The 15,653-nt window shown below is 37.8% G+C and overlaps 1 protein-coding gene across 6 annotated transcripts in view; it reads right to left on the bottom strand.

The window, feature by feature from the left end:
• Positions 1–15,653, bottom strand: part of SYNE2 (spectrin repeat containing nuclear envelope protein 2) — a 328,786-nt gene that overhangs the window by 179,097 nt on the left and 134,036 nt on the right. For all 6 annotated transcript variants that reach the window (XM_044924868.2, XM_044924865.2, XM_044924866.2 and 3 more), the window contains 6 exons: positions 14,944–15,123; positions 12,861–13,011; positions 5,315–5,473; positions 4,519–4,680; positions 3,538–3,639; positions 716–916 (listed from right to left, as the gene is read on the bottom strand). In XM_044924868.2, the coding sequence (XP_044780803.2) occupies positions 716–916; positions 3,538–3,639; positions 4,519–4,680; positions 5,315–5,473; positions 12,861–13,011; positions 14,944–15,123 (955 nt within the window). The remainder of the gene's footprint in view (positions 1–715; positions 917–3,537; positions 3,640–4,518; positions 4,681–5,314; positions 5,474–12,860; positions 13,012–14,943; positions 15,124–15,653) is intronic.

The following is a 15,653-nucleotide window of genomic DNA, read 5'->3' on the forward strand; positions in this document are numbered from 1 at the left end:
ATTTTTTACTGGGTAGATCTGCTTTCTCTTAGATAATAAATGTATGTGCTTAGTCACTCAGTTGAGTCTGACTTTCGTGACCCCATGAACTATAGCCTACCAGGCTCCTCTGTCCATGGGATTCTCCAGACAGGAAGCCATTTCCTTCTCCAGGGGATCTTCCCAACCCAGGGATTGAACCCAGGTCTCCCACATTGCAGTCAGATTCTTTACCATCTGAGCCACCAATAAATGTGGTGTATTTATAAATGTATTTTATAAATGTATTTTACAATTATGTATTTTACAGTTTCACCTTTTAACTAGAGAAGGAAATGGCAACCCACTCCAGTGTTCTTGCCCAAAGAATTCAATGGAGAGAGGACCCTGATGAACTACAGTCCATGGGATCAGAAAGTCAGACAGAACTCAGCAACTTTCACTAACTCACTCACCTTTTAATTCCTTTGTGGGCAATAATTATTTGATATTTAATATGGACTGTAGCCTACCAGGGTCCTCTGTCCATGGTATTCTTCAGGCAAGAACACTGGAGAGGGTTGCCATTTCCTTCTCCAATTAAAAGGTGAAACATATACAAATTGTTTTTTTGACTTTTCTCCCCAAGCTTTCATTTTTTAAAATAATTAATTGTTTTAATTTCAAAAGGATAAGACCACCAGAAATGAGTGTGAAAATAAATCTGAGCCACAGAAGAGAAGTAGCCAGGAAGTACCTCGAGTTTAGTAAAGATCTCCAAGCTGTCGGAAGGCGACAAGGCATTTAAGAGAGACTCAGTCATTCCAATCCGGGTCTTGGCCTGGTCAAGATCTTCCCTTAGCTCAGCTGTGCTGCCGCTGATTGCCCCACAGTTGGATCCTCCCGTTAAACGCATTTTCACACGGTCTATCTTGTTCAAAATAGAAGACTCCATCACCTGAAATTATGAAACATATGAAGTACTGTCAAGGATTTGATTTAACTAGATTTTAAGACAACTACATTGCTGAAGAATGAGTTGAAACTTTGTTCATTTCAATGTGAAATCACCTCTCTCTTTCTGATTTTTCCCTTGTTCTGCATGATGATACAACAGTTTAAATACTGCTGTTAAAAAAAAAAGAGTAACATGAAAAACTGAAATTGACATTCTAATTTTTTTCTAAGAGAGTAACTGAATTCTTCCCCTTGAAACAAGTTTTATTTAGCATACCAGTTGAGGTACTATCTCATGGTGCTCATTGGAAACTAATATTAAAACATATATAAAAAAGTAAGTAGCCAGCATTTACTGTTTATTATGTACACAGAATCATGGTAAGTATTTTATTTTATTTATTTATTTATTTTTTTTAGTTTTATTGACATTTAATTTATATACTCTGAAATGCACAAAATATACATATATTATTTCCTGGATTTTGGTAAATGTATACATCCATTTCAAACAACAACAATCAGTGTATAAAACATTTCTGCCACCATAGAACACTCCCTGTGCTGTTTTCTCAGGCAATCTCCTCCTCTTCCTGCCCTCAGGAATCATTTTCTGATATCTATCACCACAGATCAATTTTGTCTATTCTCAAACGTCATATAGATGAAATCATATATCACGCATTTTTGGGGGGGCCTGACTTCTTTTGCTCAACATAGTATTTAGAGATTCAACCACACTGTGCAGTTCAGTAATTCATTCCTTTTTATTGCTGAGAAGTATTCCAGCAATATATGTGGTACATGTGAATATAACACAATTTGCTTACTTATTTTCCAGTTGTTGGACATTTAGGTTGTTTCAGTTTTTAGCTATTGTGGATATGGAGGTGTTGTAACTGTTAAATTAACATTTGTTACATAGAGGCCCAGCGTATCAGATGGTGAGCCAAAGTTCAACAAGAAACTGAGAGGGAACGTGAGAGAGAGAAGTCTATTACTCGCAGTTGCCCTGAGTGGCCCCGTGGAGACATCAAGTTTGGGTGCAGGTAGACAGAGTGTGGCAGGACGTGGGGCACACATATGTGTGCCTTTATTAGGGTGGAGTGCCTTGGGATTCCCAAGCTAAGGCTGGTCAAACCAAAAAGAATATTGGGTTTCCCTGGTGGCTCAGATGATAAAGAATTTGCCTGCAATGCGGGAAGCCCCCGTTGGATCCTGTCCCAGTTGGGAAGATCCCCTGGAGAAGGAAATGGCAACCCACTCCAGCATCCTTGCCTGGAGAATCCCATGGACAAAAGAGCCTGGCAGGCTGTCCATGGGGTCACAAGGAGTCCAACATGACTGACGACTAACATTTCCTGGGGTAGTGGGGCAGGGACGGAGGGAGGATGTCTTATCGAAATGCAAAGGGAAGGCTTGGGCTTATTACAAGGTCATTAAGGGAGTCATATCAGGAACTTACTTGTGACCCTGCAGGCTGTTATGTAGGGCATGCCCCTTCAGGAGGGGCTGGTGTCAGTTCAAGGTCCCTGCAGGCTGCTTGGCCACACAAAATACACATGGAAGGAACAATATTATAAAGTAGTTCAGTTAGACTCTCAATAAGTGGCTATTAATATCCTCACATCATTTATTTTGATGATATATATATTTAATGTTATAAGATTGCCAAATAATTTTCAAAGGGGTTTATCATTTTTACTTTTACAAATGATATGAGATCCATTTGCTCTTTGGCCTCACTAATTGGTGAAAGTGAAAGTTGCTCAATCAGCGTCTGACTATTTGCAACCCCACGGACTATACAGTCCATGGAATTCTCCAGGCCAGAATACCGGAGTGGGTGCCCATTCCCTTTTCCAGGGGATCTCAACTCAGGGATCGAACCCAGGTCTACCACGTGACAGGCGGATTCTTTACCAACTCTTTTTAATATCAGTAACTCTAGTGGGTGTATAGTGTTATCTCATTATAGTTTAAAAATTTTTTTTAATTTTAATTGGAGGATAATTGCTTTACAATATCGTGTTGGTTTCTGTTGTACAACAAGGTAAGTATTTTATATACAAAATTCAGGCTTGAAAAGGATAAGCAACTTGCCCAAGACCACAAAGTTGGCAGGTGGCAGAGCAAGGCCTTACCCCAGAAAGTTTGACTCCAGAGCTCATGTTCAAGCATTTTTGCATTTTTATTTAAGTAAAAGTCTAACAAATCTCTCCATACAACAGAAAACCCCAGTTGGGGCAATCTCTCTGTTTCCCTGTCTAGCAACTAATAAACTTGGAATCATTGAGCCATATGACTCCATCCTATGCCCAAGAACACTTATGAGGAAACCCTTGTTACTTTTCATGGGAGCACAGTAACATCTCCCCTTCCACACAAGAGGTCCGTGAAATAAGTGAATTGAGAATAAAACAATGCAAAAAATTATTAATTCTAAATTGGAACAAATATAATAAATTATGCTGTTAAAAATTTGGTTGGACATGAATAAAGGTGAATCAAATAATGACCGTTTTTATTTTAGGTTTAAGTTTTAGAATTCTGGTTTATAAATGTTGCTATAGAGGATAGAGAGCATTTTTAATTGCAACTTTTAAACAAAAATTCTCTTACCTGTAATTCAAGAGGTATTTCACTGCTTTGAAGCAGGAACTGTATTTTAGCCACTCTTTTAGAAAATTCTGAAGGTTTTTGTTCATGGACTTGTAACTCTTCCTAAAACACACAATGTCAATAGAAAATATATTTTTATTTTATACCTTATTTTCTGGTACCTGTGATTGCTACTGAAAATATTTAGCAACTAAAAGAGCTTTGAATTTTCCCCAGTCACTTGATTTTTGACAGAGTCCTGGGAGATACAAAACTAAGTATCTTCAGGAGTCAGGCATATGTTATAACTGAGTGAAACACTTTGGCAATAACACATTTGGAAAGTCTTTTCCAAAAGTATAAAAATGGATATGTGAACTTAAAAGTGAATAAAGGGACCAAAATTAGAGGAAAAAAGATTTGAAGCATCAGACTTGGTATACTGTAAAGTCATCATGCATGCACACATACATTTTTATATTACATTGAACCACATATAACTGCACGACTCTCTTCCTCTGAGCCCATCCATGTGCCTATTCATATATACTTTTCTCTTAATAAAGAGACAGCTACCTGTTTCACTATTTTATGTCTCCTTGTTGAAATTCTTTTCCAAAAAACACAAGAGTCAGAGCGTAGCTTCTAGTCACTAATTGCTGGTGGGCTAGTAGTTAAGATGCAGCACTCTCACTACTCTAGCACAGGTTCATTCCCAGCCAGAGAACTAAGATCCTGCTTCAGGCTGCCACACACTTGACCCACCCCTGAGGTCACTTTTATCTATGAACCTCCAGGTTGTCTATGAACCCACATTAATACCTGCTAACATCTTCCTGGATTACCACAAAGACGACAATGGAATTCAGGTCTCCCTCGAGGAATAATGAAAGAAATGAAGGGTTTCTTTGTGATTTCTCTATCCCTTTTCAAGAAAGCAAACTTGATAATAAAATGCCAATGTCTATAACAAGGACATACGTTCTATTTCTGTTCAATTACCTTCAGTTTTTCTCTTTCCTCGTCAGTCAGTTGATGTAATTCCAATTTTTGAAGGACCTTTTCAGTCCACTCATCAATTCCATTTTTTAAGTCAAAAAGTTTGTCCCATAAAGCTAGAGCTCGACCGAGATTTTCATAGTAGTCCTCTGTCTTCTCATTTATCTACCATAATTTAAAAATAAAAATAATACATTGAATGGTGAAAAGTATAAGAACCACTGTTTCAAACACAACTTTAAGATAAAATTTTAGATTACCTTTACTTGCTAAATTATTTCTTTATTTATCAACAAAAATTTTGCTTTAATATACCATAGTTTCATTATTCTACAAAAATAACTTAGCTGATTTGGTGCAGTTTATAAGCAACTGAAAGAAATAGTCTTTCTCATTTCTAAACCACAATAATAAAAGAAGCTTTCAAAAATCCAGCTCAAAATATACAAATTCTTATTTTGTAATTCATAAAATATCATTACTACTCAACCAAAAATTAGTAAATAAATACAAAGCTGAACATCAATAACTTACATGGATGAGTAATATATTAACTAGTTTATTTTAAATAAGTTGAGTATGCACTTGTAGATCTAAAAGAGTATGGACCCATTTCTTAGTAGTACCTAACTCTGGGGTAAAGTTAAATCCTAAGTCATAAATTTTATATTATTTGAACATTTTTTTATAATAAGCACTTTTGAATTTTATAATTAGATAACAACATTAAAGATGCAAATGAAAAGATCAATTTAATTGTTATAAAGCAGAATTTCTAGTCAATCAAATTATCACTTACATCAAGCCATCTATCCACAATAATATTAGCTTCTTTCTCAAAAGGAGGCTCTTCAAAGGTTCTCATTTTATTTAGATGAAACTGCAGATTTTTGCAGATCTGGTTAATCTTGTCTACAACTTCTAAGTGTTCATTAAATTCTTCTTTAACAACTTCAATCTGTAAAAGTGATACGAAACATGTTTTGATATACTGACACAAACTGGTAAGACTTATTGTTCCACTTTCTCAATGAAAAATTCTTAGAATCCTAAACTTCTGATTTAATAATAATCCTACAGCCAAATTCCTCGTCCCGATCTGCATGATGAAATATTTATAATAGTCTAAAACTATGTTTCTAGTCAAATGAAATTATATTATATCAAAAAAGTCACCTCTATTCAGTGGTATGAAAAATGACAGCTCCTAGACTGCTTCAACAGGAACCGTTTTTGTAATTTTGAAGAACCTAAGTGCTCATCTGATTAAAACAGACAAAGCTCTAAAACATCAATAATATGACTTCTAGTTTAATCTCTCATGATTTTAACTCCCATATCATTTCTAACATAGAAAGTGAAACACTATCAAAAGGCCAACGATTTTAAACTACAAAATAAAATTTGAGAGTTGAGTAATGCAATTCTAATGTTTCCACTCAATTTACTAATCTTACACAAGAATTTTTAATGATTATATAAAACTTGAAAATAGTGATTTCTCATAAATAAAAAACTAAAAATTATATCCCTATGGGGGATAAGACTTCCATTTCTGGGAATATGCAGTGAACATAATTTTCCTTATTCCCATTAAGTACAACTAAAAACCCTGGACACTACCTACAAAACAGGCTTAAGAAAACTAAAAAGTGAGGAGATCAAGGAGGGAGCATGGCTGGGGGTATCAGCTCCTGAAGCCAGCCTGGTGATCAGTTCCCTGAATTTTCCTTTTCCCTTGCATATTCCAGAGGGTGTGCTGGAGAAGTCAGAACCTGGCAATATCCACGTGTACAGACCAAGAAAAGCCTTTTCTCTTCAGCCAAAGAACCAGGAATAGGACAACACAGTACAACAGAAAACTTTTAGGAAATACCGCTGGAGCAAAAAACCTTAGAAAACACGTGGCCCTAACCCCCTCCTGTACCAGCAAAGCTCAAGAGTAGAGCCTAGATCACCACCATCTCCAGGCAGTAACAGGAGCCCCACTCTCCCCCAGCCAGGAAAAAGAAGGCCAAGTAGAGCTCAGACTTTCATTCCTGCTGAGCAGTGACATACACACACACACACTCATGATGTCAGGGATGGCTACACAAGGAGCTGTAAGGAGGATCCAGGGAGGTAGCAGTGGAGACCTTGTGGAAAGTGAGAATGCCCACCCTCAACCAGTAACAAGGAAGCCTCTATCTTGGGTGCCATGAAATTGTCTTTATTTGTGGACAAAATGATTATCTATGTCAGAGAGCCCAAGGAATCTACAAAAACAACCCTAGGACTGATATGTTGGTTCAGGAAGGTCACAGGATACAAGATAAACATATAAAAATAGAGTACATTTCTCAGTTGTAATATATAGTGAAACTGTATGTAACTTTGTTTTGTATTTTCCAAGTCTCCTGTAAATGTGTTATACTTTCATAATTTAAAAAAGAAAAAAAGGGAAAAAATCCAAAACTCAGGGAAAAAGACATGCACAATATTCAGAGAAAACTCTAATTCAAAAGGATACATGTATCCCAATATTCATTGCAGCACTATTTACAATAGCCAAGACATAGAAGTAGCCTAAATGCCCATCAACAGAGGAATGGATTAAGAAGATGTGGTACCTATATACAATGGAATATTACTCAGCCATAAAAAATGAAATAATGCCATTGGCAGCAACAAGATGGACCTAGAAATTATCATATAAGTGAAGTAAGCCAAACAGAAAGACAAATCTCATATGATATTACTTGTATGTGGAATCTAAAAAAAAATGATACAAATGAACTTATGTACAAGACAGAAACAGACTCATAGACATAGTGAACAAACTTAGGGTCACCAAAGGGGAAGGGGAACAGGGAGGGATAAATTAGGAGTCAGGGATTAGCAGATACACACTGCTATATAGCATAACCAATAGATAACAAACAAGGTCCTACTGTTCAGCACAGGGAACTATACTCAACATCTTACAATAACCTGTAATGGAAAAGACTCTGAAAAAAAATTTTAAATATACTGTATTTCTTTATACTAACAATGGATACATATGGACACTAAAATTTTTAACATAATACCATGCACAATTACTCAAAAATAAAATAGGTGTAAATCTAACAAAACATATACAGGGATTATATGCTGAAAACTATAAAATACCAATTAAAAAAATCAGAGAAGATCTAGATAAATGCAGACATATACTAAGTTCATGGATCAGAAGACAACATAGCAAAAATATCAATTTTCCTGAAACCGATGGACAAGTTTAATACAATTATTATCAAATCCTAGCAGCATTTTTTGTAGATATAGACGGGATTATTCTAAAATGTATATGGAATAATAAGGGAACGATAATAGCTAAGACATTTGGAAAAAAAGAAGAAAAAAGTGGGAAGTTTACTTGATTTTAAAACTTATCATGTAGGTACAGTAATAAAGATTATATCAATTGGCAGAGGGACAGACACACAGATCAATAGATCAAAGTGAATCCAACAAATAACTGATTTCTCACTAAGATGAAAAAGCAAGCAAAAAAAAAAAAAAAGAAAAAAGAAAAAGCAATTTAAGGGAGAAATGGGAATCTTTTCAACATATGGTGCTGGAGCAACTGGACATTTACAAACAAAAACAGCAACCTTGATCCAAATTTCGTACCTTATACAAAAACTGATTCAAAATGGGTGATGAACTTAAATGTCAATCATAACACCATAAAACTTTTAGAAAAAGAAATAAGAGAAAATCTTCGGGATCTTGTGCCAGGCAAACAATTCTGAGACTTTGACACCAAAAGTACAGTCTATGAAAGGAAAAACCGATAAACCAACCTTTACCAAAATTTTAATCTTTTCTTTGCAAAGACCCTGTTAGGGAGATGAAAAGGCAAGCTACAGTCTGGGAGAAAATATTTGCAAATCATATATCTGACAAATTACCAGTGTGTAGAATGCATGTGTGTGTGTGTGTGTGTGTGTGTATATATATATCAAAACTTGACAGTAAAAAAAAAAAAACAACCTAATTAGAAAATGAGCAAAAAGTATGAAAAGAGATTTCTGCAAAGATGACATTCAGATGGCAAATAAGCACAAGAAAAGCTGATCGATACCACTAGCAATTAGGAAAATGCCAATGAAAACCACAGAGCGATACCACTACATGTGTATCAGAATGACAAAAACAAAAAGACATCTAATGCTGGTAAAGACGTGCAGAAACTGGATCCCTCATACATTGCTGGTGGGAACAGCCACTCTGGAAAACAGTTTGAAAAATTAACATACAAACTAGCAGCTATACTCCAGGGCATTTATCCCTGACAAATAAAAAGACAACACACACACACACACCCTATACCAATATTTATAGCAGCTTTATTTATAACAGCCCCAAACTAGAAACAATCCAGATGTCCAGGAGACCATTAAACCATCTGTGGTATATTCATACCATGGAATCCTACCCAGCAAAAAAAAAGAGAACAAACTGTCAATGCATGGAAGAGCTTGAATGAATCTCCAGAAAATTATGCTGAATGAAAATAACCAATCCCTAAAGGTTATGCTTTAGGCTTCCCTTGTGGCTCAGCTGGTAAAGAATCCGCTGGCAATGCAGGAGACCTAGGTTTGATCCCTGGGTCAGGAAGATCCCCTGGAGAAGGAAAAGGCTACCCACTGCAGTATCCTTGCCTGGAGAATCCCACGGACAGAGGAGCCTGGTACAGTTCACAGGGTCGCAAAGAGTCGGACACGACTGAGCGACTTCACTTTCACTTTGACCCACTCCAGTATTCTTGGGCTTCCCTTGAGGCTCACCTGGTAAAGAATTTGCCTATAATGTGGGAGACCTGGGTTCAATCCCTGGGTTGGGAAGATACCCTGGAGAAGAGAAAGGCTATCCACTCCAGTATTCTGGCCTGGAGAATGCCATGGACTATATAGTCCATGGGGTTGCAGAGTCGGACATGACTGAGCAACTTTCACTCAAAGGTTATACACTGTATGATTTCACTTATATAGCACTTTTTGCAATGACAAAATTACAGAAATGAAGGACATATTAGTGGTTGTGAGGAGGTGGAGCAAGAGGGAAATGGTAGGGCTATAAGATGAACACACCAGGTATCATGTGGTGATGGAAGTGTTCTTTCTCTTGGTTGCATCATTGTCTGCAACCTGACTACAATATTGTACTATAGTTATACCAGACATTACCACAGAGGAAACTGAGTAAGGGGTACACAGGATCTCTCTGTAGTATGTCTTATAATTGTATGTGAATCTATACTTATCTCAAATTAAAAGTTCAATTTAAAAAATGAAATTTACTTAAATGTTTAAAAAAAAAAAAAAAACTGGGCAGTCTCTGTCTCCTGACCTGAAGTTGACTAATACTTTGGCAGAGCAGAGACTTAGACTCTGATATTTTTTTCTACCCATTCAGGACACTTGTTCAATTAAATGGAAATATATATATATGAGTGAGTGAGTGAGTGAAGTCGCTCAGTCGTGTCCAACTCTTTGTGACCCCGTGGACTGTAGCCTATCAGGCTCCTCCGTCCATGGGATTTTCCAGGCAAGAGTGCTGGAGTGGATTGCCATTTCCTTCTCCAGGGGATCTTCCCGACCCAGGAATCGAACCCGGGTCTCCCGCATTGCAGGCAGACGCTTTACCGTCTGAGCCACCAGGGAAGCCCCATATATATGGCACCCCACTCCAGTACTCTTGCCTGGAAACTCCCATGGACAGAGGAGCCTGGTAGGCTACAGTCCATGGGGTCGTGAAGAGTTGGACACGACTGAGTGACTTCACTTTCACTTTTCACTTTCATGCACTGGAGAAGGAAATGGCAACCCACTCCAGTGTTCTTGCCTGGAGAGTCCCAGGGACAGGGGAGCCCGGTGGGCTGCCCTCTGTGGGGTCGCACAGAGTCGGACACGACTGAAGCGACTTAGCAGCAGCAGCACATATATATGTATGTATCCTGTTCTTTGTTACATTCAAAGAGCTTTGTTGTTGCACTGACGCAAGTTACTGGTGGGTAAGGAGAAAAGCAAGAGCAGGAGAGGACACCTCTAGCATTGACAGGAGCTGCAGCTTTTGTTCTATAATGAATGGAAGGAGTAAATAAAGGAAACCAGATACCCCCTGACATTTCCCAGACTTTAATAGTCCCCGGACATTCTAGCCTTCTAGTCTTACTTTTGCACATCTGCCTTTCATTAAAGAGAGTGGAAATTCAGCACCATACCCTAGATAAACATCCAGGTTTCTATGGTTCTTAAGGATAAAAGTTCTCAGTGGTATCATATTTCAGCCACTGGTGCAAAGTATCATGAAAATACATTTGCCAGAAGTCAATTGTTTCTCAAGACCATACCTAAGTCATCACAAAATTAACAGAGAGTTACATTAACAACTGGTACCACAATTTGCTTTTTCCAGACAGGTTTAAAAAAAAAAGCATTAGAGAAAATGATTAAACACAAGTGTACTTCTATATCTCCCATACAAAATGATATATTATTTCAGCAAATATACAAAGATACCACACTAGATATAAGATTCTCAATCTAATAGTAGAAACCTGGACATTTATACATTTCTTAAATATAATCAGTTGTTTCATTAATTTCAAGATATTCTTGTGAGTAAATCTTTACACTTGAGAAAGAGGTACAAAGCTAGCCATTTTTTACTTCTACAATTCACATTTCAAATATGTCTTCAGGTAAGACAATATTATGTTTGAAACACAACTTTGTAGTCAGAAAGGCTAAGCTTAAATAATAATTCTATCACTTATTAGCCATATAATCTTTGGAAAGTTATTTAACCTCTATCCTTACTTTATTTCTTTGTTTACAGAGAAAGTTGGTAACCTGTCCAGCCAAGCCGGGCGTTGTGGGGGGGCAAGGTTACACCATTACAATGGGCCTGGCACAAACCAAGAGTAGCTGCAAGTCAAGAGGGATTTGCTCTCTGGTCAGTTTAAAAGGCAGGGGCTCAGGATCTGTGAGTATCTAAGGCAGAGACCTGGATCCTGAAACAAGAGCGCAGGCTGGAAAATGGGTGCTGGGGGCGGAGTAGAAAAGTAGCTGTATGAACTGGGACGTGTTTTAGGCAAAGACTAAATTGTCCGTAAGGATCTGGTCAACAGGCATACCTCAGAGACATTGCAGGTTTGGGTCCAGACCATGGAAGTGAGGGAAGTATTGCAATAACACAAGTCACGTGAATATTTTAGTTTCCAGATACATTTAAAAATTTTGTTTATATTACACGGCAGTCCATGAAGTGTACAATAGCATTATGTCTTAAACAATGTACATACCTTAATTTAAAAATACTTCACTGCTAAAAAAAACTCTGACCATTCTCTGAATCTTTAGCAAGCCATAACCTTTGCTGGTGAAGGGTTTGAAATACTGCAAGAATTACCAAAATGTGACCCAGGGACACAAAGAGAAAATGCTGTTAGAAAAATGGTATCGATAGACTTGCTCCACAAAGGGTTGCCACGAACTTCAAATTTGTAAAAGACACAATAAAGCAAAGTCTAATAAAACGAAGCATGTCTGTATATAAGCTTTATTCATGTTGCTCTCAGTCATTGGAAAGTTTAATACAATTGCCTTCTAACAGCCAGGTATATCAAGTAGATGATATTTCACACATGCCTCTGACTGCACTTTAGTATAGAGTACTCAGAAAACCAAGAGGAGGTGTAATTTTCTGGTGTATAAGAATACAGTGTAACATATTCTTTTCTAAGTATTCCATTCTTCTGCCACTCTGGTTGATAACCACATAAAATCATAGAAAATAATGACATCTAGTGTCCAAAAGTATAATTCTTCTTAGACTATAAAGCTGTGATTGGCAAGGCTATGAACACAGATGGAGCAACTTGGAGATAAGCTCACACATCTTTACAGAAAGTGAAGAAATAAGATAATTTTTTCTTTATCCACTAACAACCGATTTTAGGGATTTTCCTAGTACCCTCTTTCTCTTAAGTCTGTGGTGAAGTCAGGTTCTTCTTAGGTGGAAAGTCAGTGCATAGACTGTTCCAACCTTTCAGTAAAGGCAAGCCCAGACTCCAAGAGAGCCATACCACCAATATCAAAACCCAAACAGATGCAACCCAGTATTAACATGGGGACCAACTTTTTTTCGAGCCCTGGGGATAAACTCAATAAATTCTTGTATACCTGGTAAAACAGAGTCACTAATCACTACTTCTAAACTACATTTTGAGAATGATTCCACTGATAACCTTCTGTCTATTGTCAGGCTTGCAATCGAGGCCACTATGTAAAGTTTCCTTTGGAATCTGGACTCACCTCTGCTATCCTTTTCTTCAAGTTCTCCTTTCCCATGTAGGAAGCCTGGACGGAGAGGACGTTCTCTTCTTTTTGAATCAATGTTGTCAGGACACTTTTAAAATTCTGGTACTGTTTTAAGAGCTCCAAAACTCTTTCACATTGGTCAAGGCTATGAAAAAAATAACACAGCTATATTTCTGAAAGTTACAAAACCATTCTTTCTCTTTGTAGTATGCTATAAAAATAACCTAATAAATTATAGAAGGATTTTCCCTCTAGACATGGTTTATAATATTGTTTTACAATTTAACCCATGAATGATGGTATATGTAATTATTTGACAAATGGATGGCCTAAATAAGGACTGGATTACTATTTTCACCAGGTCAATATTAAAAAGTTACCAGATGTAAGCTCTAGACAGAAACACAGGATTCATAACCTTAAGGAATCAGCACCTCGATTTCATCATTAACTAAAAAATATCTTGGAAAATGAGCCTCTTTAGCATTATTTTTGGATATTGTTTCAATGTTAATTCAATACAATTCAATTATGTCTATTTCAACTCATTATAGATTTTAGCCATTAAAAAAAAAAACTTAAGTAGAATAGATGATGCGGCAGTTAAAAGACAGCTGGTTTCTATTTATGGCTGGGTAAAATTAGTCATGTGACCTTACGTAAGTTACTTCAGGCTCTGTGGACCTCACTTCTTTCCTCTGTAAAATCCAAGAGTGGACTAGATCGAACACCACAGACGGGCTTCACCTTGAATACCATATACTCAGGTTCCAGCAGGAAGCAGAAGGTATACTCAGATGGAGTTCTGTGGTGGAAGGACCACTGAGGGTAGAGTTAAGGGAAACCACAAGGGAGCTGAGGCACCTGGAGACTAACCTTTCCAATAACAGATGTGCCACCTGGCCTCCAGAGGAGAGAAGGAAAGTGCCCTGAGCCAAAGAGGGAGCCGACAAGAGCGGTCAGAACCTCTGCTGAAAAGGGCGGGGTTAGGACCACCTTGTCTTCTCTCTCTTCTTGCTCACGAATCTCCTACTAGTCCCTCCCACCTCCTAACCCAACTGGAACCCTTGGCTTGAGTGGTATGGTCCCTGGAATGGTCAGCCCTCCCAGCCACTCCCACCCTCAGGCAGAAAGTAAAGGGAGAAGATAAGGATGAAGACTGTTGAGCTGCACTGCCAACCAGGATTGGTGAGTACTGACTGCTACAAAATTAAGAAAACTCTGGGCCTTGTCCAGGCTCTGTAGGAAAGATGGTAATTGACAACACCTGTCAATCAAGTAGAGGTGTGGTAGAATAATGCCCCCAACTCCCAAAGACATCCATGTCCTCATCCCTGGATCCTGCAAACACCTTATATACATAGCAAAAGGAACTCTGTAGATGTGACTAAATTAAGGAACTTAAAATAGGGACATTTTCCTGGATTATCTGAATGGGTGCAGCATAATGACAAGGCCCTTATAAGGAGGAGACAGGAGGGTCAGAGTCAGAAGATGTGATAACAAAAGCAGAGATGAAAGAAAGAGATTGAGATCTGAAGATGCTACTCTGCTGGCCTTAAAGATGGAAGGGGACACAAGCCAAGGAAGATAACAGGCGGCCTCCAGAAAAGGGAATAGGCAAGGAAGTGGATTCTCTCCCAGAGATTCCAGCAAGGAACGCAGCTTGATTTTAGGTCTTCCAACCCCCAGACTGTACGATAAGTTTACGTTGCCTTTAAGCCACTGCACTTGTGGTCATTTATTACAGAAGCAACAGAAAACTAATACAAATGGGGCAATAGTGATTATAAATACATTATATATATTTGTCCTGTCTCTTAGATAACCTTTTAAATTCATTTGCCTATAACCTAGGATTCCAGGTCTTGCCCCAGACATTGGCCTAGTGAGCTTAGTGTGAAACTCTTAAGTTGGCCTCTCCTTGAGACCCAAGGGACTGTGTTATTAACATACAAATTCCAAAAAGTTAACTGTGCCACAGACAATTTTTCAGATTTGGGAGGGGTTTGTTTTTTTTATTATTATTATTCTCTATTTTAAAATTTTAGCTGGTGGAGGAATGTTTTTTCCTTACCATTCTGTGACCAAAGTTTTTGCATTCTCCCACAAGACTGCTGTGTCCTGGCACCTTTGACTCAGGGCTTTGTCTCTGCCATCTTTGAATTGTGGAAGAGAATTCACCATTTCTTGCAAGTGTTTCTTCTCTTCTTCATATTCCTCTAGGTCCTTATCCAGTCTGATTAATGATTTTCTCCTTGAACATGAGAGAGAAAAGTTTAATTGCCAAGTATCAATATTGGCCAATTTTGATTCAATACAAATATGGGTAATTCGTGGAGCACACTAACTTTAATTTGCCCTCATGAGATTTATGCCAAGATCACAGATTCCTATGACAGAGTTCAGGAGGTTCTGCATTTCCAGAACTAGTTTGTGTTTTAAATAGAACAGACATACAAAACCATGAGCAGTAACATTTCTCAGTGATGAATACACTTATAAAGGGTATGTATATGCATGTGAGAAAAAAGAAATAATATGTGTGCATGGGTGGGATAGAAAGGATGATATGGAGAGAGGAAAAGAGACAGATGGCATAACACTGCAAACCCCTCAGGCAGGGCACAAGCGGGTAAAAAGAAAGGGGAATGCAAATGTGTATGAAAAGCCCCCCAAAACAAAGAAGAGTCATTTGAACTAAGGGTTTTAACGTACAAACTAACCCTGGCAGGGCTAACTCCATTTGCTTAGGTCTAAATTGCTTTTATCAGATACTCTCTGTCT

The sequence above is a fragment of the Bubalus bubalis genome, chromosome 11 (genome assembly GCF_019923935.1).
Source record: "Bubalus bubalis isolate 160015118507 breed Murrah chromosome 11, NDDB_SH_1, whole genome shotgun sequence".
In the NCBI taxonomy this organism is placed as follows: domain Eukaryota; kingdom Metazoa; phylum Chordata; class Mammalia; order Artiodactyla; family Bovidae; genus Bubalus; species Bubalus bubalis.